At 40.9% G+C, this 24,671-nt stretch overlaps 1 protein-coding gene and 1 non-coding gene across 2 annotated transcripts; one reads left to right on the top strand and one right to left on the bottom strand.

Moving 5' to 3' along the window:
- Positions 1-962: 962 nt before the first annotated feature.
- Positions 963-2,915, top strand: LOC140965699 (uncharacterized). Its single transcript, XM_073425845.1, has 2 exons — positions 963-1,947; positions 2,302-2,915. Exons 1-2 carry the CDS (start codon positions 963-965, stop codon positions 2,913-2,915), a joined length of 1,599 nt encoding a protein of 532 aa, XP_073281946.1.
- Positions 1,012-1,117, bottom strand: LOC140965700 (small nucleolar RNA R71). Its single transcript, XR_012173132.1, has one exon. It is a non-coding gene; the product is annotated as a small nucleolar RNA R71 (small nucleolar RNA).
- Positions 2,916-24,671: the final 21,756 nt, after the last annotated feature.

The following is a 24,671-nucleotide window of genomic DNA, read 5'->3' as shown; positions in this document are numbered from 1 at the left end:
TTTATTTATTTTCTTTAGCATTACTTTATTTCTCTTGAGCTAACACTCCATATTTTATTCCAGATATCTTGTCTAGTGCATGCCAAAGTCACTTGACGTGGAGCTTGAGTTTGATCCTGAAATTGAAAGAACTTACCGCAGGCGAAGACAACAACAGAGACTTAAAGAACTGATGGAGAGACACGAGCAAGAACGTGAGGAGGAACAGCGTGAAGATAGACAAGTTGAGATGCCACGCCGCATACCGATGCTAGAGTATGCCCAGCCTTCTTTGGAGGGTGCACGCCCTAGCATTGTGAGGCCTATTGTGCGGGCAAATCACTTTGAAATCAAGCCAGCTATAATCCAGATGATTCAGAACTGTGAGGCCCGGGGCCGAAGAGGGCAGGGGGTGATCGCCGGTGCCATCAGTTCCACGGACAATGAGCGGCTCCTTGCAGGCTTCTAGGTGGATGGAACATGAATGAACCGATCCCACACGGGAATGAGAGGGATTCCGAGACTGTTCAATGTAATGGACTGTACAGTTGAAGAGGGCTTAAAAGATTTGATTTGTACTACTCATATCACGAAGGTGCATCTTCTTTTCAGTAGCTCATCACATAAGAACTCCGAAGTTAAGCGTGCTTGACTTGGGGTAATTTTGGGATGGGTGACCTCCTGGGAAGTTTCTCAGGGTGCGTGTGAGTGAGGACATAAGCATGCTGAAAAGACTCGTCTTGGTACAATGAGGACAGTCGTCGAATCTGGAGCGTTAAAAGAGCACAGTCCAATTTGGAGGAACAGCAGTAGATGACCCAAACACGCACATCGCGGATTTTCTTGAAATTTGCGATACTTTTAAATTCAATGGAGTTTCTGATGATGCTGTTAGGTTGCGTTTGTTTCCTTTCTCTTTACGTGATAAAGCTAAAGCATGGTTAAATTGTTTGCCTGTAGGTTCGATCACTACATGAGAAGACATGGTCAAAGCATTTCTCATTAAATACTTTCCTCTATCAAAGACCATGAAGCTGCGGTCACACATTACAACATTTGCTCAATTCGACCAAGAGTCTTTATATGAGGCATGGGAACGCTTCAAGGATCTACTACGAAGATGCCCACATCACGAATTACCACTTGGGTTAGTCGTTCAAACTTTTTACTATGGTTTGCTTACGCCTAACCGTACTATGATTGATGCTGCTGCTTGTGGGAACTTGTTGAGAAAAACTGCGGAAGAAGGATATGAGTTGTTGGAGGAAATGGCTGCTAGCAGTTATCATCCACAATCTGAAAGGAACAACCGGCGGAGAAGTACAGGAGTTCATCAGGTAACTGATTTTTCTGCAATTACTGCACAACTTGACGTGTTGAACAGGAAACTAGATGGCTTGAACAGGGGTAGCACAACTATGCGTCTTCAAGAGATATTATGTGAAAAGTGTGGAGGTGAACATTTTGTGAAGGACTGTGAAGATGACAATCCATTTTATGTGCAAAACGAGGCACCGGTCAATCAAATAGGGCTCCACAACCGTCCAAGGAATTACCCTCATTCGAATACATACAATCCTGGATGGAGGCAACATCCCAACTTCTCATGGGGTGGCCAAAACAGTCAGAATCGACCACAGGGAGGACAACTATATGGAAAACAACCGATGCACAGATCTGATCCTCCTAGAGAAGAAAAGACCAACCTGGAGCAAATGATGTCTAAGTTTATTTCATCCACTGAAACTAAACTTCAAAACCAAGAAGCATCGATAAAAGGGCTCGAGAATCAAATTGGACAGTTGGCCAAGATGATACCAAGTAGAGAGCCGGGCACCTTGCCAAGTAACACAGAAACAAATCCAAAAGAGCAAGTGAAGGCCATCGAGTTGAAGAGTGGGAAAATTTTAGAGTCGAGAGAAAAAGGAAAAAATCAAGTGCCGGATGAACTGAATGAGACATCTAAAGGTAAGTCTTCTAACACTACACCAACACCCACTGCACAATCTAAAATTGTTATACCTCCTCCGTTTCCTGCAGCATTAAAAAAGGCCTAACCGGATGCGCAATTCGGTAAGTTTCTTGAGATATTTAAAAAATTGCATATTAATATTCCTTTTGCCGATGCTTTGATGCAAATGCCGAGTTACGCTAAATTTTTAATAGACATCTTAGCAAACAAGAGGAAATTGGAGGATCACATGACAGTGAATCTAACCGAAAATTGCTCTGCTTTAGTGCAAAACAAGATCCCACCAAAACTCGAAGATCCAGGGAGTTTTTCTATTCCTTGCATGATTAGTGATGTTGTTTTTCATAAAGCGTTATGTGATCTTGGTGCAAGTATTAACCTCATGCATTTTTCTGTGTTCAGGAAACTTGGATTGGGAGAACCTAAGCCGACAAGGATGTCTTTACAACTGGCTGACAGATCTTTCAAGTATCCAAGAGGAGTGATTGAGGATGTGTTAGTTAAGGTGGACAAATTTATCTTTCCTGCAGATTTTGTGGTGCTCGACATGGAGGAGGATATGGAGATGCCTCTAATTTTGGGGAGACCGTTCCTTGCAACTGGCAAGGCTCTGATTGATGTGCAGGAAGTGAAGTTAAGATTGAGAGTGGGAGAAGAGGAGATTACTATTGACGTTTTTAATGCACTTAAGCACACACTGCATTCTGGTAGTTGTTATAGAATTGATGCGTTTGATGCTTTTGTGTCTAACTATGTGCAGGATTCTATTAGGGACCCTTTGGAGGCCACTCTTACTACCGAGAGGGCAGAAGATGAATTGGGTGCAGAGAAAGCCGAAATAGTGGCATACCTCAATGCTAACCAGCCATGGAAGAGGCCTAATAAGTATGAGATTAGAAGATTTGGGAGATCGAAGAGACTTGCTCCCTCAGAAGTCAAGCCTAGAGGAGCCACCGACGCTTGAGCTCAAATCATTGCCTCCACACCTAAAGTACGGATATTTAGGTGAGAATAACACTTTACCTGTCATTATTTCTGCTGCTTTGACAGAGGGGATGGAGGACAAACTGTTGGAAGTTTTGAAAGCACACAAGAGTGCTTTTGCGTGGAAGGTGGCGGATATCAAAGGAATCAACCCATCAGTCTGCATGCACAAGATCTTGATGGAAAATAAATACTCGCCTCTTGTGCAACCTCAGAGAATATTAAATCCAAAGATGCAAGAGGTAGTAAAAGCAGAAACGATCAAACTCCTTGATGCAGGTATTATCTATCCTATATCTGATAGTGCATGGGTAAGTCCTGTTCAATGTGTGCCGAAAAAAGGTCGGATTACTTTGATCACCAATGAAAAAAATGAATTGATACCCACTAGGACAGTTACAGGATGGTGTGTGTGCATCGATTATAGGAAATTAAATGATGCTACCCGTAAAGATCACTTTCCACTGCCCTTCATTGATCAAATGTTAGAGAGGTTAGCGGGTCATGAGTTTTACTGTTTTTTAGATGGGTATTCGGGGTATAACCAAATCATGATTGCACCTGAGGACCAAGAGAAAACCACTTTCACTTGTCCTTATGGCACTTTTGCTTTTAGACGGATGCCTTTTGGCTTGTGTAATGCCCCTGCCACTTTTCAACGATGCATGACCGCTATATTTCATGACATGATAGAAACTTTCCTTGAAATTTTTATGGATGACTTCTCGATTTTTGGCCCTTCTTTCGATAACTGTTTGCAGAATTTGAAGGTGGTGTTGATGAGATGCGAGGAGACGAATTTGGTACTGAATTGGGAGAAGTGCCATTTTATGGTGCAAGAAGGGATAGTATTAGGGCACAAGATATCGGAGCATGGAATAGAGGTGGATAAGGCAAAAGTCAAAGTTATCAAGAACTTACCACCTCCGACATCCATAAAGGGAGTTAGAAGTTTTCTAGGCCACGCCGGTTTTTATCGGCGTTTTATCAAAGATTTTTCTAAAATTGCCAAACCTCTATCTTCCATACTTATGAAAGATTTGATTTTAATTCTGACTGTTTACAGGCATACGAGAATTTGAAGGAGCGCTTGGTGATGGCTCCTGTCTTGGTGGCTCCAGATTGGGATCTACCATTCGAGGTCATGTGCGATGCCAATGATACTGCGGTGGGAGTTGTGCTTGGCCAGCGGCAAAACAAGGTATTTCATACAATCTACTACGCAAGTAAGACCTTAGATGAGACTCAATTGAATTATGCGACAACTAAAAAGGAATTACTTGCAATAGTATTTGCTCTTGACAAATTTCACTCATATCTTGTTCTGTCCAAAGTCATTGTTTACACCGACCACTCTGCACTTAAATATTTGCTTGCTAAAAAAGATGCAAAGCCACGCCTTCTTCGGTGGATTTTACTGTTACAAGAATTTGATTTAGAAATAAAAGATAAGAAGGGTGTCGAGAACGTTGTGGCGGATCGCCTGTCTAGGTTGGAGCTGATTAGTAATGACAGTGTAGATCATGCTATAAATGATTGGTTTCCTGATGAGCAACTATTTGAGGTGAGACACTGTCCTTGGTATGCGAATTTTGCTAACTTTCTTGTCACAGGCACACCACCACCAAATCTATCATTTCACCAACGAAAGAAATTCTTCTCTGACGTGAAATATTATTTTTGGGAGGAACCGTTTTTGTTTAAGATTTGTGCAGATTCTATGATAAGAAGGTGTGTTGCAGAGGAGGAGTTTGGGCAAATTCTCAATCATTGTCATGACCGTGAGATAGGTGGTCACTTTGGACCAACAAGGACGGCATCTAAGGTACTCGAATGTGGCTTTTATTGGCCAACCCTATTTAAAGATGCTCGTTCTTATGTGCTAGCCTGGGATAAATGCCAGCGGACAGGTAACATCTCTAACCGTCATGCAATGCCATTGAATAACATCATTGAGTGTGAGGTTTTTGATGTGTGGGGGATAGACTTCATGGGACCGTTTCCCAGTTCATTCACGAAAAAAATATATTTTGGTGGCGGTTGACTATGTGTCTAAATGGGTAGAGGCAGAAGCATATGCCACTAATGATGCTCAGGTGGTCTTGAAATTTTTGAAGAAAAATATTTTTAACAGATTTGGAACACCGAGAGCAATCATTAGTGATGGTGGCACTCATTTCTGCAACAAATTATTTGAAAAACTCTTGAGCAAATACGGTGTCACACACAAGATCTCTACCCCCTATCACCCCCACACAAGTGGTCAAGTTGAGGTGTCTAATCGAGAAATCAAGCGAATTTTGTAAAAAGTGGTGGGTGTCAGTAAGAAAGATTGGTCGGTGAGGTTAGATGATGCTCTTTGGGCATATAGGACTGCTTTTAAAATACCTATAGGCACTACACCATATAGGTTGTTGTTTGATAAAGCATGTCATTTACCTGTAGAGTTGGAGCATCGAGCGTATTGGGCCACAAAAGCATTGAACTTTAATTTTACTGACGCAGGTGAACGACGTCTGCTGCAACTGGATCAGTTAGAGGAATTCCGGAACCTGGCATATGATCTTGCACTGTCATACAAGGAGAAGACGAAGAAGGCCCATGATAAGCGGATCATTGAGAAGAAATTCAAGGAAGGGGACAATGTTCTACTCTACAACTCCCGATTGCGACTGTTTCCTGGAAAATTGAATTCACGATGGTCTGGACCATTCGTGATCTCTAAAGTATACCCGTCGGGAGCCGTGGAACTGCACGATGGGAAAGATGGGACATTCATGGTCAATGCCCAGCGACTAAAGCACTACATGGGTGGCATAATGGAGCCACAACTTGGAATCACCCGGTTCCAAGACAATTCAAACTGAGACCGGCCGACAGTCTAGCTCTCGACTGTAAATTGAGAACTACTTTTCTTTCCCCTCTCTTGCATTTAATTTGATTTTTCTTTCTTGTCAGTATGTTTTATTTTCTTTTACTGTTGTTTTGTTCTAATATATATATAAAAAAAAAAAAGGTGTTGGGTGTGAATTTTCCAGAGAGCTCGGCGCTCGGGCTGTAATATTTTACCGCTCGAGCGCGGCCATTCATTTTGCGAAAATAATTCCAGAGAACCTGGCGGTCGAGCGGTAATTTTCTACCGCTCGGGCGCACCTGCAGATAAAAACGCGAAAACCTTTTCCCCTTTTTCATTCTGCGAAAATTTCTCCCCAAATCCCTAACTCCTCTCACCCCCTTTTCAATTTTCCTGTGCAGGAGTTTCAGTCCTTACTCAAATCCTCGGCACGGTGGAACAATCTTCGTAGGGAAACAAGAATATTCATCACTCCGATCATCTTCTCCGATTCAAGGCACAATCTCCGTCAACACCACTATGGCACCAATGAAATTGAAAGGTACTCTCGGTTCTTCCTCTTCCTTCTCGTTTGATAGAACACGCTTTGTGAATGCGGCGGCTAGGGACAGATATGACCATGCTAGAATACATAGAAACCCCATTGCCGAAAAAGGATTTCTTCGTACCTTTGACGATAGATACATGCCAACTCTTGTGGACTTGGAAAGAAGAGGATGGGAAAAATTTAGTGAGCCACCTAAGACGGCTGTCGTGTCCGTGGTTAGGGAATTCTACGCTAATGCCGGTGAACGAACTGATAGTAGGGCATTTGTTAGAGGAAGGCTTGTGCCGTTTGATTCTGCCACGATTAACTCCCTCTTAGAAACGGCCGAGGTCGATGACTCTAACTTCCAGGCGTTGGTGGTTGCTCCCGACTACAACTTGATTATCGAGACTCTATGCCACCCGGGTGCGATCTGGAAACCGTTGGGTGGACCGCCAAGCTGTTTTGACGAGAAATACTTGAAAGCTAACATTGCCCTGTGGTATTTGTTTGTGGCCCGTAGGATGATGCCAGTCTCGCATAAGAGCGAGGTGCAAAAGGAACGAGCGGTGCTACTTTTTGCTTTGACCCAAGGATACGACATAAATGTGGGCAAACTTATAGCTTCTCAGATCATGTTGAGTGCTCACAACAGCCACATTGGTCTTTTCTTTCCGACCATCATATCCGAATTGTGTGCACAAGCAGGGGTAAACTTCCGGGACGACGAGGAGTGGCTTCAACCGATGAAGCCAATTTGTCAGGAAGATGAACAGCGAAAAAGGGCAAAACGACGGGTGGACTTCCCCACTCAGGCGGAGGAAGCCGGTGGATCCAGCGCTGCTGTCCCTCGTCGCCCACAGCCCCGCAGGCGCACTCAGAATGAGAAAATGGATGAGAGTCTTGCTTTCATGGCTCACCAGGAGCAGGTCAACAACAACGTGGCGACCCATCTTGCACATCTCGACTCCATGATGCGCACCATGCTCATCCACGGAGGCATAGACTTAGGGACTATACCACCATGTCCACTGTTCATTCCCCCCTATCAGTTTCAGTTTGACTATCTTCATCAGGGAAATGCAGCCAAAATGCCACCACCGGAACACGACGAGGAGGAGCCTTGATTAGGGGAGTTTACTGTTTCCCCTTCTTTGCACTTTTATTTCTTTACCGCTTTCTATTTTCTTTCTTACCGTTGTTTCAGTCTGGCATGTTAGCTCTTATGTTTATGAGTCTGCTTTAGTGGTTGCATTTCTGTGTTTTGAGTCTTTTGTGCAATGGGGACATTGCACATTTTTATTATGAGGGGGTCGTCTTTCTCGTATTCGTATTTGTTGTCGTGCATGAGTGTCAATGGATGGTGAAACTAGTAAATTGGTAGCCAATGATGATTGTGGGACAAATAAACTGCATGTTGCTTAGTCTTATCACTCGTTATACATCCCCCGGTGAATTGAAATGTTTACTTTATACGCACATAAAGTGGGTTTTGGTAGTAATGTGAATGACAGTGAGTTTAAAATATCTGTGGGGGAAACTAAAAGAAACATTATATGCGAGTTGCACTTGAATGAATTTCTGTTGACAGGAGTGACCAACCGGTAGCATTAACTCGAGTAGATAACCAAAGCATACCTCAAATCCTCTTTGTCCAATTGTGCATAGAACCCAAAAAGCATCCCTAGGTCATTTAAATGCAAACACCTTATATTCAGAACCTATGGAGTACACATGAGAAAATTATGCACAAAAAAAAAAAGGGGGATGTAAGGTGTGGGGGAGCCAAAAAGGGATGAAATCCTATCCCAAGGCTAAAAAGATGGAGATGTAAGGCGTTGAGGAATGTCAGATAAATATTCTGACAAGTGCATAATGAAAATGATCAGTGTACTCCCCATCTTGTTGAGCCGTTTGAAAACTCATGGATATGGACTCCCTAATTCCTGTTGTAAAACTATGAAATTATACCGCTTTGTATTTACTGGTTGGTCACGAATAAAAACAGAACGCAGGATAGAAAAACTTGTGTTGAACTATTTATTTGGTGACTCACACGATTCGCGAATAAAACTGTCTAAAGCACAAGCTAGTAAAACCCACAGCACACACACACGACCACATTTTATATTCGCGTCAAAATGCTACAAGGTGCTATGAGAGGGGTGTTAATGGATGCTGTAAATGCTAATAGGATGTTGCTCAGAAAGCCCGCTGAGGCGTGAATGTCAGTGCTGTTTCACCATCGGTTTAGTTGTTTTAGTACTTTCACTTTTGTGTTTTGGTTTTCGTATCTTGGTTGTGGTTGGTAACCTATTTTGCTTGAGGGCAAGCAAAATGTTAGTATGAGGGGGTTGATAGGTGTGGTTTTTACGTGTTTTATTGCATTAGTTTGTGTGCGTTTGTATTGTGCACGCGTATATTTCACGTGCATTTTGTCCATTTTAGAGTAAGCAGTTGCATTTGATCATTTCTCACCTAGGCGTAACGAATTTGCATGTAAACTGGCCGGAAAACGGAAATCGGAGCAAAGTGTACCAGCAAGAAGACAATGGACAGAAGAGACGGCGCTCGAGCGGTAATTCTTTACCGCCCGAGCGCGAGAAGTAATCCACAAATAAAAGTTACAGAAGATGTGGCTCTCGAGCGGTAATTTTCTACCGCCCGAGCGCCGAAAGCCGCACTCTGGCGCCCGAGCGGTAATTCTTTACCGCCCGAGCGCTACCTAATTTTGGCAAGATTTGGCAGCCGATTCTTTAACTTATTTTGGGAGTGTGGCTGATAAGGGAAGGGGAGGCACGAGATTTGGAGGATTATTGAGACATCTTGCAGCAACCAACAAGGATTGGAGAGAAAAAAAACTTGGAGTTGAAGATTCGACACTTTCCGGGCACCGTTTTTCGCGTTTTTCGTCAATTCTAGTATTTCTGACTTAGTTTTTATCTTTTCAACATTGTTGTGTCGATTTTACTATGAATTCTAGTAGCTAACTTTTTAATTTTTGTTGGGAATTAAGGGGATCCTACCCCAGACTTTGATTTAGTTAATCTTTATTTCGATTGTCGATTTGTTCTTGATTATACTATTGTTTTAGCGTGTTGTTAAAGAGTAGCTAACTTTAATAACAAATTTTATATCGTGAGTGAGTTCGAGAGAATAACTTGTGATAGGAACGAGTAGTATAATCCGTGGATCTACAATTTACATAGATATATGAAATTGGATACGCGCCGATAGTCATAGTCCTAAGGGTCGAAAACTTGGGGATTTCACAGATCGACATGCGATTCACTCTTGATAAATAATTAAAGACATTTAATTACTTCATTGAGTCGAATTAGTTTGGCATAGCTCGAGAGAGTGTGTTCAATTGAATAGGAAATCCTGTCGGAAGCGTAAATCAATATCGAACGAATTAATTAATTAACGAGGGGTAGGTGAACCGATATTCCCAACAAATCCTTCTTTTCATTGAATTTTAATCAACCATTTTAGATATTATCTTCCATCAGTTAATTATTGAATCTTTTTATTTGCATATTTGCTTAAGAATAGTAGTGTTAAAACAATCAAATCAATTTTCGTTGCTAAATGTTCAATAACTGAAAATAACAATTGTTAAATACAGTCTTCAGTGGAACGATACTCGTACTCCGGTACATTATACTATTACTTGACATCGTGCACTTGCGATAAATTTTGAGCATACAAAACCATATTTTTATTAAGGATTTCACAGTGCAAGTTTTGCTCGATCATGAGTTTTTTGGGAAACACTCAGCAAGTTGGGGGTCGATCGATTCCAAGATACATATAGAACTTAATTCTTTAAAAATTTCTTTTAACATACTTTCAAAACTCAATATTCTTATCTTTACACAACAGAAACGAAACGAATAAAAGGCGGAACTTATCAAATGATTCAGAACAAAACAGAGGCGATTCATATCATTTTAGAACAGGCAAAACACACTGTTACTCATCTCATTTCCATGGTCAAATTGTCCCCAATATGTTAGTCCTCTAAGGGGTGAGGCCAGAACATGGTTTTATACCCACCAATGGGGGCCAGGACAGAACATGGTTTTATACCCACCAAAGGGGACCAGACAGAATTACAATTCTCGTCCCATTTCAAATTCGAATTGTAACAGTGCAACAGAATTCAGAAGTAACAGGCAGAAGTTTTCAGACATTCAGATTTTAGAATTTTCCTACTGACACAGCGGATTCAAGGAATTCGAAGCACAGAACAGAACACATAATCGATCGAAATTTTAATTAGAACATACTAGTATTTCCGAAAAAGGACACACCTTCATGCATGTCACATTATTTATATCAAAGTTTAAAATTAGAAAGAAGCTACGTAAACCAAAAGCCCACTTACAGTATTTTGAAGGAAATTTCTTGTTGAAAATTGGGCAGCACTTCGACGCTATTTCAACAACTGTGATCTCTAATTGAGCAGCACTTCGATTATAACTTCGAGTAGACTGAGTCGTGATTTTGACAGCACTTCGACTTCGACTTCTCCTTGCCTTGGACGAATTTTGGAGAGTTTTGTGGAAGGGGCTGGCCGAAATTTTGTAGGGTGAGGAAAAAAAGGAAAACCGAATTTCTCTCTTGCTTTTGGGATGCCTTTTTATCAACCTAATGGGTAGTATTTATGGGCACACAAAAATCCTTCCCCCTAGCCCCATCATGGCCGAAATCTTGGTCTCCAAGATTGGCCATAATTTTACTTCACTTTTCCATGCATTCTTCAATTCCCATGCTAGCCATTATTGCACTCCGAATTTCCATGTAAGCTTTAAGAGTCACCTTGATTTTCTAAAGGGTCACTTCTGGCATCATTATTATGTCCTAGCTCTTAGCTCCTCCCGCAGCTCCTTCCGCAGCTCCTTCATGGGATAACTCAAAGGTTATTTCTTGCACATTTAATTTGTCCAAACTCTTGGCTCATCTTGTAGCTCCCTTTTTGTTCTTGTTAGGACAAGATTGGTTGAGCTGCTTTAAGCTGACGAATTGAGTCCTTGAGCTGGGGTTTTAATCCTCCCGTGACAGTACTTCAATGGATGCAGTTACTTCCATCTTGGCCTCCCGTTGAGTTAATCTCCGAGCTTTGAAGCTGTTTCTTCGAGTTAAATTTACTGAAATTTGATTTGCTTCGGATTGTAAAATCTCGGGTTCTCACACTAGGCCCGTGTTTAGCTCACACGAGCCATTAGTTTTGGGGCGATTGTTCATCCTTGTTTTGTTTACTATTTATAATATATGCATGATATGTTATAAATAATGAGTATGTGCGTTATTATTATGATCATAACAAAGTTGCATGAATCCGGCAATCATACGATCAAACATGGAGAGCTTTTAAAATAAAATTAATGATGAGACCTTTCAAAATTAAAAACCCTCATTTTGAATTAGATTCAAAATTAATATCAAGTCCGAAAAGGGGAATTATAAAGGTGTTTATAATTTCCATGTCTTTCATCGACAATGGGTGCATGATGAACGCTACCCGTGTTTGGGGCTCGGCTCATATTATTGGGGGGCCTTGGACACCGAAAAGCTCTGACATCCATTGACACGGTGATGTGAACTACGTGGAACTCCCATGATTTCGGCTCATATTATTGAGGGAACTCATGGCGACCGTCAATTAAGGTTCAACATCGATGGGTAAGGCTTGACACGTAAAGATGAACGACGTCATATTATTGGGTCCTAATAAAACATGCGACAAAAGTTCACGTAAAGGGTTGCATGGAGATGCAATTGGAAACTGCCTTTTAGGAATGATGATTGGTTGATATTATTCGGGATCATAATTCGCTAATTGGACCTTACGTACCTACTGAGGAAAGGAGTTTCCCGTTTTCACTAGAGGGTAGTGAAAGATGTCAAAACAGTGGGAGTAAATATTTATAAAGTAAAAGTCCATACTTTATATCTTACCAAATATTTTAAATAGTCAATAACATTTATCTGTTTTACAATTCAGTACAAATTTGACAAAGTCTTCGATTCGCAATCCGCTATATGCAATGGAGCAAGAGTTGCTGCCAAGGCTATTGGAGATGTTTACTCGATTTTGAACAATGATTTTAAGTTAATTTTAAGAGATGTTTTGTTTGTACCCAATTTGGTGAAAAACATTATTTCCATATCTATGCTTGATAAAGATGGATATTCTTCTTTATTTAGCAAAGTGGTTTGCAATATTTACAAGAATGAATATTTGATTGGTACTGGAGAACTTGAAAACGATTTCTATAACTTAAAATTGAAAGATATTGCACTAAACAATGTCCAATCAATAACAACAACAAACAAGCGAAAACAAGATACTCTAAATTCGGCACAATTATGGTATGCTCGATTAGGACATATTTCCCTAAGAAGGATGAACTAGTTAGTGGGAGTGAGCATGTTTGATATGTCTGATATTAATTCTCTCACGACTTGTGAATCATGTCTAAAAGGAAAGATGTAGAACCCGTTAAATCAGACTATTTATAAGCCATGCATAATTTCTAGTATTTTAAATTAAAAATGATTTCTTTATTATTTAAGGCATTTTAAAGTTGTTTGGTCATGATTATTCATTTTTAATCGCAAAAGTTTAGTTTTATCTTTCCAGTTAAATAAGCGAGCCCGGACCGGAGTTGGAGTTTTAAGATAAAAATTTAATGATAAGAAAACATTCCTAGAACTTATTTAAGATAAATAATAATTTATTTTAATGTAAAAGAAGGTTTAAGTATTTATTTAATTAATTTGAGATAAGTAGTAAATAAGTTTTTTTATGTCCAATAATTAATTTAAAAGCTTAAATTAAAATATGTGACCAATTGAGATAAGTTAATCTACACTTATTTTAATTAAGAAATTTCAATTTAACATGTTAGTAATTTAATTTATAGATTTAGTCATGCATGCAAGATAATGTTATCCTTTAATTAATTTATTAATTCACAAAACTATTTAATTGGTAGATAAAACTCTAAAGAATTAAAATACAAGATTTAAGAAATATTTTACCTTCCATTTTATTATAATTTTTGGCCATTTCATTTTGTAGGAATTAAATTTGTCAACTTACAATTTTGGGTATCTTTCTTTATCCTTTCTTGGCATATATAATTCCTTTGGCCATTTCATTTTGTAGATTAATAATTAAGCAATTTTCTACCTCATTTAACTAGATAAAAATCGGTCATCCCTTCCTTGAAAAGATTTAAATTGGTTTGACAACTCATTCCTTGTTATCTTTCCTTAATCTTTTCTAGGTAGATTATTTTCCCCACTTTTAAATCACCAACAATTAAATAATTAAGCAATTTTCGCCTTTTTCCTAGACCGAAAATTCGACCATGTGCACCCTTAATTATCCTTCAAAAATCTTTTGATATCAAATCATTCCTTATTTCACAAACTAGGAAGATAGCAAGATTCATTTCTCCTTTTTATCTTGCAAACTTTCCTCTCATTCCTAGCCATTCTCTCCCTCTCCATTTTGGAAAATTCAGAGCATTTTCAATAGAGAAAAATCGAGAATAGCTAGGAAGAAAACAAGAAAGAAAACCAAGAAGCAAAGCAACTCCATCTCCTCCGCGCTGTGTCGTCGTAATCAATTTGTTTTCATTTCAAACAAATACAAGGCATGTTTATACCATTATTTTACTCTTCAATCAAGTCATATTATTATTTTAAAACATTTCATGTGCATAATTTAAAAGGCAAAAACCGAAATTATGTCAAGCCATTTCGAAAATGTAGTGCCGAATTTTTCGGCTTCACCCTATGCCCTCACGGTTTAGTTGTTTTTGTTGATTTGCAGGTTGGTTCGACTCCTAAGCTCCCAAGGCTGCACCTAGGCACGTGCTAGGGTGTGTCAAGACCATGTTGGTCCATTAGTTCAAGCCCCATGCATGTTCTAATTGAGAAAGGACAGCGACACCCCCCTATTGTTATATTGAGTTTCGATTTTAAGTTTACTGTCAAAGGTGATGTTTCTGATCTTTGCTGCCCTAGGGGCTATATCCATGGTTAGAACAACTCCTTGTTATGTCTAAGACGAGACCAAGTCGGCCTTTCAAGGCTTGGTCCATGGTTGCATCGGTTTTCAAATAAAATAAGAACAGCCCCATCGATCTCCTTCATTTTTCTACACGTGTAACTTCGGCTTTATGGTGTTGGTGTGGATCTTGGCTGGCTCTTGGCCCTTAGCCATGGTTCACACCATACCTCTTGATTTCTAGATCTTTCCATGGTCAATCAAATGACCACAGGAATGGTCCGTGACAGCAAGAACAAGCGAGACACCCCACGCGTGCATATGCGTTCTCGGGTGGGAGCTTCGAGTGGTTGCTGGTGTTGTTCGAGTTGTGGCTGGCCTTGGGCCGTTAGTCATGGTTCAAACCACACCTTGGGATGTTGGTAAGAGACTCTGGTCGGTGGTTCAAGCTTCAATAGCCAATAGTCCCGATCAGGCGATTCAGTTCAGTTCATGGGCCACTTGCGTAGAGCATCATCTCAACAGAAAATTATTACATGCTATTTTATGACAGCGCTCTACGGAGCAAACATTTCACTTACGATTTTTAGTTCAGTTATGCACGTATTTATAATTATTCATGACACGATTTTAATGATACGCTTTATGACACGATATTTCCACGTTATATTTTACGACATGATATCTTTACATGGCATGAAATTTTATGATATATGTACTTGTTATTTACGATATATGCATGCTGAGTCTTTAGACTCACTAGACTTGATTGTTGTAGGTACTGATGACGTCGGGAACTAGGGCGGGGACCAATGAGCCATCGTGGGTCGGCAGTAGTAGGAACCCGAGGACCTCATTTTCAGCACATACTATTTTTATTCCAAACTCAGTTTTTATTTTGTCAAATTATTTTAAGTTGTTATTCTTAAAACATTATTTACTTCCGCTGCTACTTTAAACATTGGATCTTTTTATAAGTATATTTACGAAGGAGACATTTTATTTATTTAAAGAGAAAATTTTAAATTTTTCCGTAAATTTTCAAGTACGAAATACGGGCCTCTACAGTTGGTATCAGAGCCTATGTTCTTGTAAAGGGTTATACTACTACTGACCTCAAGAAGCTCACGAATTCACGCCTTTGGTCTGTAATTTTTTCATTTATGCATTTTGTTTAAAGCATAAAATATTTTAACAGCATGTTTTCAAGAAATGTTTTACGTCAAGATTTTAATTTTGCAGTATTTATTTAAATTTAAAGAAATAATGGAGATTATGCATGTTAGTTACGTATGGATTATGTATGGAACAGTATGCCTCCTAGACGTATCCTTGAGCGCGCGAGAGATGATGAGCCTCGTCACGAGGACGGTGAGAATCAGAGGCAGGAGAGGAATGGTCCTCCACCCCTCCACCAGACATGAATGCCCAGATGCTAGCTGGGATGACTCATTTCTTCGCACAGTTTGTGGGGAACAATGCTGTGGCAGCCAGGCCGACAGGGCCCGAGGCTACTTATGAGAGGTTTATGAAGATGCGTCCGAAGGAATTTTCAGGGACGACAGATCCCATGATTGCCGAGGGCTGGATCAAGTCCCTCGAGGTTATCTTTGAGTTTATGGAGCTTGGGGATGAAGACAGAGTTCTTTGCGCCACCTATTTATTCGGAGGAGATGTCCGCTTATGGTGGGAAGGAGCATCAGTAGGTCTGAACTTGGCTACTTTGAGCTGGACGCGCTTCACGGAGGTATTTTACTCAAATATTTTACTGGCGAAGTGCGTTCTAGATTGACCAGGGAGTTCATGACCCTGAGTTAGGGAGATCTGACGGTTACGGAGTTCATCCGTAAGTTTGAGAGGGGCTGCCATTTTGTGTCTCTGATTGCGAATGATGCGAGTGCCAAGCTGAGGCACTTTCTAGATGGACTACGGCCGGTCTTGCGCCGTGATGTTAGGGTGGCTGGCCCTACTAACTTTGAAGTCGTTGTTTCCAGAGCTCTTGCTGCAGAGCAAGATCAGATTGACATTGAGAGGGATCGCCAGGGTAAGCGACCAGTTCCAGTACCACACCGCCATCCTCCTCAGCAGCAGCAGCATAAGAGGCCTCATCACGGCCCGCCCAGAAACAGAGGACCGTAGCAGCGGTAGTAGGGACGCGCAGACCCGATGACCTTTGAGCACCCAGTCTGTCCCAAGTGCACACGCCGCCATCCTAGAACATGTATGTATGGCTCAGGGAAGTGTTATAAGTGTGGTAGCCCAGACCACTTGCTGCAGCAGTGCCCTCGGAAGAATCTGCCTACCCAAGGCAGAGTTTTTGCCCTTCATGCGAGAGAGACGAACCCAGAGACCATGCTTATGACAAGTAACTTGCTTTATGTTAATAATTAGATTTCAATGTTTTGGGAATTGGGATTAATATTTTGAAATTAGAATTTCGTTAGGATTGGATGCTCTACTCAGTATTAGTTTTGGGAATTTAAGTTAGAAAAACTTTGGCCTTTGCATGTCTATCAGTTAGTTCTTGTGATTATTGGGTTCAACTTGATGTTCCAACCTTTCAGGGAGAATTTTTATAGCTGGCTCAGCTACGAAAGCCTTGATAGATTCATGGGCTACTCACTCGTTTATTTCGGAGGTCTTTGCTAATTTTCTCAAGGTCAAAACCATTGGGCTAGATGTAGCCTATTCAGTAGTATTGCCTTCTGGTGAAGAGATGGCAGCTACCAATGTGATCCGAGACATAGATCTCGAGCTTCATGGCAATCTTGTTTATGCTGATCTGATTGTCTTACCGATGCCAGAGTTTGACATCATTCTGGGGATGGACTGGCTACTAAGGAACAGAGTTTCGATCAACTTTCAGCGGAGATCTGTTCTAGTCCGACCGCCTGGGATGACGCAGTTCTTATTCGAGCCAGACAGGTATTTTCCTTTACCATGCATTATACCTTGTGTCCAGGCTAGGAAGCTCATGCATAGAGGGTGTCGGGCATTTTTAACAACTTTTGTATCCGTCCCAGAGGCACCCAGTCAGTCAGCCTCCGATGTCCTAATTGTTAGGGATTTTCTAGACGTGTTTCCTGATGACGTCTCTGGTATGCCACCCAAGCGAGAAGTGGAGTTTTCTATTGAGCTTATGCCAGGTACGGTACCGATCTCGAAAGCACAGTACCGATTAGCATCGACAGAGATGGCAGAACTGAAGAAGCAGATCCAGGAACTTCTTGACAAGGAGTTCATTCGCCCGAGTGTTTCACCATGGGGCGCGCCAATCTTGTTTGTGAAGAAGAAGGATGGTCGTTACGGCTCTGTATTGATTACCGAGAGTTGAACATGGTTACAGTGAAGAACAAGTACCCACTTCCGCGGATTGAGGATTTATTTGATCAGTTGCAGGGAGCTTCAGTGTTCTCAAAGATTGTTCTGCGTTGCGATTATCACCAGTTGAGGGTGAGAGAATCCGATGTTCTCAAGACTGCTTTCAGGACACGTTACGGCTACTTCGAGTTCCTTGTGATGCCGTTCGGTTTGACGAATGCGCCAGCGATCTTCATGGATCTCATGAATCGCGTATTTCAGCCGTATCTTGACCAGTTCGTGATAGTATTCATAGACGACATTTTCGTCTACTCCAAGAATCACGAGGAGCACAACAGACATCTGACCACAGTTTTGCAGACCCTGCAGAAGCATAAGTTATTCGCGAAGTTCAGTAAATGCGAATTCTGGTTAGAGAAGGTGGCGTTTTTAGGCCACATCGTTTCTAGCAGTGGTATTGAGGTAGACGCAGCGAAAGTTGCAGCAGTCAGATATTGGGTTGTGCCGCAAAATGCCTCAGAGATCCGCAGTTTCCTTGGGATAGCAGGATATTATCGAAAGTTTATTCAGGGATTCTCCTCCATCGCAGTTCCACTCACATCATTGACAAAGAAGAATGTTAAATTTTTGTGGAGCGATGAGTGTCAGAAGAGCTTCGATACTTTGAAGCAAGCTCTTATCTCAGCACCAGTATTGGACATGCCGTCAGGGCCTGGTGAGTTTGTATTGTATACCGATGCTTCGAAGCTAGGTCTAGGCACAGTATTGATGCAGCATGGGAAAGTGATAGTGTATGCTTCTCGACAGTTAAAATCCCATGAGAAGAACTACCCTACCCACGATTTAGAGTTGGCAGCCGTAGTTTTTGCCTTAAAGATTTGGAGGCATTATTTTTACGGGGAGAAGTGCCAGATCTTTACCGACCATAAGAGCCTCAAGTACTTCTTTACTCAGAAAGAGCTGAACATGCGTCAGAGGCGTTGGTTGGAGCTAGTAAAGGAGTACGACTGTGACATTAGCTACCACCCGGGCAAGGCTAATGTAGTCGCGGATGCATTGAGCAGGAAAGTCGAAGTGAAGGCTCATTTGACGATTTTGAGACCTCTTCAGTTTGAGATGCAGAGGTTTGACCTAGAGACTTATCCTAGAGGTAGAGTTCCCCGTCTATCTACCTTGACTATTCAGTCCTCTCTTTTAGACCGTATTCGCAGTGGGCAGTCGGCAGATGAGCAATTGGCAAAGTGGAAGCAGAGAGATGAGGCCAAGGGTAGTATCTTGTATACAGTTAGCGACGGTGTTGTGAGATATCGAGACAGAATGTTAGTTCCTAACAGCGATTCTATACGAGCAGATATTTTATCAGAGGCCCACATGTCACCGTACTCTATTCACCCTGAGAGTACGAAGATGTACAAAGATCAGCAATTACTGTATTGGTGGCCCGACATGAAGTAGGACATCAGACGTTTTGTATCAGAGTGCCTGACATGTCACCTTGTAAAAGCAGAGCATCAGAGACCAGCAGGTATGCTCAAGCCTCTTTCGATTCCCGAGTGGAAGTGGGAGAATGTTACCATGGACTTTGTGACCGGTTTGCCGAAGTCAGCCAGAGGATCAAATGCTATCTGGGTGATTGTTGATCGTCTTACCAAATCAGCTCACTTCTTGCCTATTCAGATGACTTTCACCATGATTCAGTATGCAGGGTTGTATATCCGGGAGATAGTCCTACTTCATGGTATTCCCGTTTCGATCGTGTCTGACCGCGATCCTAGATTCACTTCCTCATTTTGGAAGAGTTTGCATTCGACTATGGGTACGAAGTTGTCGTTTAGCACAGCTTTCCACCCTAAGACAGATGGGCAGTCAGAGAGAGTTATACAGATTTTAGAGGATCTTCTCCGTGCATGTGTCATTGATTTCTCAGGGAGTTGGGAGTCGAATTTTCCATTGGTATAGTTCACCTATAACAAAAGTTTTCAGTCGTCTATAGGTATGGCTCCGTATGAAGCACTGTATGGTCGCAAGTGCAGATCGCCTATTCACTGGGATGAAGTAGGGGAGATATCAGAATTGGGTCCGGAGATCATTCAGCAGACCGCCGATGTAGTAGTCAAGATCCGTGATAGGATGAGGACTGCTCAGAGTCGACAGAAGAGTTATGCAGATCAGCGGAGGAGAGATCTAGAGTTTGCCGTCGGCGAGCATGTTTTCGTGCAGGTAGCACCTATGAAGGGTGTCATGTGGTTCGGAAAGAAAGAAAAGCTTAGTCTGAGATTCATTGGACCGTTTGAGATCCTCGACAGGGTTGGGACGTTAGCTTACCGTGTTGCTCTTCCGCCGAATCTGGCCGGAGTACATAATGTGTTCCACGTCTCTATGCTGAGGAAGTATATGGCAAATCCTTCACATGTCTTGAACTTAGAACCGTTGCAGCTCACTCCGAACCTGTCTTATAAAGAAAGACCGGTGCAGATCTTAAACAGACAGGAGAAAAAGCTTAGGAACAAAATAGTGCACCTAGTGAAAGTCAAATGGCTTAATCATTCAGAGGGGGAAGCTACGTGGGAGTCTGAGCCAGAGATGAAGTCGTTACCCTGATTTATTCGGTTAGTTTTAATTTCGAGGACAAAATTTCTTTTAAGATGGGGAGAGTTGTAGAACCCGTTAAATCAGGCTACGTATAAGCCATGTATAATTTCTAGTATTTTAAATTAAAAATGATTTCTTTATTATTTAAGGCATTTTAAAGTTGTTTGGTCATGATTATTCATTTTTAATCGCATAAGTTTAGTTTTATCTTTTCAGTTAAATAAGCGAGGCCGGACCGGATTTGGAGTTTTAAGACAAAAATTTAATGATTAGAAAACATTCCTAGAACTTATTTAAGATAAATAATAATTTATTTTAATGTAAAAGAAGGTTTAAGGATTTATTTAATTAATTTGAGATAAGTAGTAAATAAGTTCTTTTATGTCCAATAATTAATTTAAAAGCCTAAATTAAAATATGTGACCAATTGAGATAAGTTAATCTAGACTTATTTTAATTAAGAAATTTCAATTTAACATGTTAGTAATTTAATTTATAGATTTATTCATGCATGCAAGATAATGTTATCCTTTAATTAATTTATTAATTCACTAAACTATTTAATGGGTAGATAAAACTCTAAAGAATTACAATACAAGATGTAAGAAATATTTTACCTTCCATTTTATTATAATTTTCGGCCATTTCATTTTGTAGGAATTAAATTTGTCAACTCACAACTAGATAAAAATCGGTCATCCCTTCCTTGAAAAGATTTAAATTGGTTTGACAACTCATTCCTTGTTATCTTTCCTTAATCTTTTCTAGGTAGATAATTTCCCCCACTTTTAAATCACCAACAATTAAATAATTAAGCAATTTTCTCCTTGTTCCTAGACCAAAAATTCGACCATGTGCACCCTTATTTATCCCTAAAAAATCTTTTGATATCAAATCATTCCTTATCTCACAAACTAGGAAGATAGCAAGATTCATTTCTCCCTTTTATCTTGCAAACTTTCCTCTCATTCCTAGCCATTCTCTCCCTCTCCATTTTTGAAAATTTAGAGCATTTTCAGTAGAGAAAAATTGGGAATAGCTAGGGAGAAAACAAGAAATAAAAACAAGAAGCAAAGCAACTCCATCTCCTCCACGCCGTGTCGTCGAAATCAATTTGTTTTCATTTCAAACAAATCCAAGGCATGTTTATACCATTCTTTTACTCTTCAATCAAGTCATATTATTATTTTACAACATTTCATGTGCATAATTTAAAAGGCAAAAACCGAAATTATGTCAAGCCATTTCGAAAATGTAGTGCAGAATTTTTCGGCTTCACCCTATGCCCTCACGGTTTGGTTGTTTTTTTGATTTGCAGGTTGGTTCGACTCCTAAGCTCACATGGCTGCACCTAGGCACGTGCTAGGGTGTGTCAAGACCATGTTGGTCCATTAGTTCAAGCCCCATGCATGTTGGAATTGAGAAAAGACAGCGACACCCCCCTATTGTCATATTGAGTTTTGATTTTCAGTTTTCTGTCAAGGGTGATGTTTCTGATCTTGGCTGCCCTAGGGGCTATATCCATGGTTAGAACATCTCCTTGTTATGTCTAAGATGAGACCAAGTCGGCCTTTCAAGGCTTGGTCCATGGTTGCATCGGTTTTCAAATAAAATAAGAACAGCCCCCTTCGATCTCCTTCATTTTTCTACACGTGTAATTTCGGCTTTATGGTGTTGGTGTTGGTGTGGATCTTGGCTGGCTCTTGGCCCTTAGCCATGGTTCACACCATACCTCTTGATGTCTAGATCATGCCATGGTCAATCAAATGACCACAGGAATGGTCCGTGACAGCAAGAACAAGCGAGACACGCCACGCGTGCATATGCGTTCTCGGGTCGGAGCTTCAAGTGGTTGCGCGTGTTGTTCGAATTGTGGCTGGCCTAGGGCCCTTAGACATGGTTCAAACCACACCTTGGGATGTTGGTAAAAGACTCTGGTTGGTGGTTCAAGCCCCAATGGCCAATAGTCCCGAAAACAACGAAAGGAAACGCACCAACAGGTGCTGTATTTTTTACAGCAACTGTAACTGCGGTTCAGAGGTGTGTTTTGAGTTCTTAGTTGGCTTTTAGCCTATGGCCTTGGACTGTACAGTATCTTATTGAGTTAGGAAGGTCATGTTTTTGGCCGTTTGTGATTTGGTTAAGTTTAGAGGTCGTACGAGAATTGACGGTGCAATGTGCCCAAGTGACTCTCGAAAGAGCGTTTCATGTTTTGGCCTCCATACATCAAAATTTCGACTTGTACAACTTTAGGAGCATTATTTCATCATTTTTGGTGTAATTTAATCATGACAAAATGATGGTTTGGTGTTGGTTCGGGTTGACACGGAGTCATGGTTAAATACTAAGTCGTTGAGCGTAATTGTCTCGTTTTTGGGTTCAATTACGAAGTTTTGGTCAAGTTAAATCATTTGCATATTTTTCATGTTAGAATTAGGGCGCAGCGAGCCTGGGAAAGATCCAACCCATTTGGTAAATTTATACAGGTTGTTTAATTATGTTATTTAATTATTTGACGTGCATAAAGAAATATAAAATACTCATTTTTGAGATTTATGAGATATTGCTTGTCGCCACCTCACTATCATGGGATTGCAGCTTATCATGGGATTATTACCTCACTCGGTGGTCACTAACCGGTTCATGTTCATTTATTGGTACGGATATCCAGTCCAAGGGCTTTGATGATCTTTACCACCCAGTATAGTGTGGTTTAGTCTGATCAGGCGATTCAGTTCAGTTCATGGGCCACTTGCGTAGAACATAATCTCAACAGAAAATTATTACATGCTATTTCATGACAGGGCTCTACGGAGCAAACATTTCACTTACGATTTTCAGTTCAGTTATGCACTTATTTATAATTATTCATGACACGATTTTCATGATACGCTTTATAACACGATATTTCCACGTTATATTTTACGACATGATATCTTTACATGGCATGAAATTTTATGATATATGTACTTGTTATTTACGATATATGCATGCTGAGTCTTTTGACTCACTAGACTTGATTGTTGTAGGTACTGATGAGGTCGGGACTGAGGGCGGGGACCAGTGNTGGCATGCTCGATTAGGACATATTTCCCTAAGAAGGATGAACAAGTTAGTGGGAGTGGGCATGTTTGATATGTCTGATATTAATGCTCTCACGACTTGTGAATCCTGTCTAAAAGGAAAGATGACCAAAATTCCCTTTAAGGGCCATGTGGAGCGAGCCAAAGGGTTATTGGATTTGATCCATATAGATGTGTGCGGTCCGCTTAGCATCGCATGGACATGCCTACTTCATCACCTTTACCGATGACTTTTCGAGGTATGGGTATGTGTATTTGATGAAATACAAGTCTGAAGCCTTTGAAAGGTTCAAAGAATTCAGAAGTGAAGTAGAGAAACAGTTGGGACGAAGCATCAAGACACTTCGATCGGATCGAGGTGGTGAGTACTTGAGTGCCGAGTTCCAAGAGTATCTTAGGGAGAATGGGATTCTCTCGCAGTGGACTCCGCCCGCTACACCACAGTTGAATGGTGTTTCGGAGCGTCGTAACAGGACTTTGATGGAAATGGTTCGATCTATGATGGGGTTCACGGAGTTGCCGCCATCCTTCTGGGGTTATGCACTTGAGACAGCAGCACTGTTGTTGAACAATGTCCATTCAAAGGAAGTTGATAAGACACCATATGAGATATGGATGGGTAAGCATCCCAAATATTCTTATCATAGAATATGGGGCTGCCCTGCTTATGTGAAGCAGGTAGTGGGAGATAAATTGGATAGTCGATCCATTTTATGTTACTTTGTGGGATATCCAAGGAATTCAGTGGAATATTATTTCTATTATCCCCAAGAAACAAAGGTGTTTGTTTCTAAGAATGCAACCTTTTTGGAAAAGGAATTTCTATTGGATAGAAAAGGGGATATGATAGAACTCGAAGAAGTTCGAGAGACACCCACAATTGAAGAACCCACACCCGAAGAGCCAAGAGAGGAGATACAAGCTCCTAGAAGATCCGAGAGAGTCTCGAGACCACCTATGAGGTATAGTCTGCTTCTTGAAGAGGGCCATGATGAGCCTAACCATGGATGTGATCCAAGGACCTTCAAGGAAGCGTTATCTGATTCTGATTCATCCAAGTGGTTTGTAGCAATGGAATCGTTCCCATAGGGTGTAAATGGATTTACAAGAGGAAACTTGGGGCGGATGGGAAGGTATTGACCTTCAAGGCGCGGTTGGTGGCAAAAGGATATACTCAAAGACAAGGAGTTGACTTTGAGGAAACTTTTTCTCCAGTTGCAATGTTCAAGTCGATAAGGATATTGTTAGCCATAGCTGCATGGTATGACTATGAGATATGGCAGATGGATGTCAAGACAGCCTTTCTTAATGGGGATATTAAGGAAGATATTTAT

The sequence above is a fragment of the Primulina huaijiensis genome, unplaced genomic scaffold (genome assembly GCF_012295235.1).
Source record: "Primulina huaijiensis isolate GDHJ02 unplaced genomic scaffold, ASM1229523v2 scaffold11895, whole genome shotgun sequence".
Taxonomy (NCBI): Eukaryota; Viridiplantae; Streptophyta; class Magnoliopsida; order Lamiales; family Gesneriaceae; genus Primulina; species Primulina huaijiensis.
The sequence above is the reverse complement of the archived record's forward strand: the minus strand, read 5'-3'. Positions and strand labels throughout refer to the sequence as shown.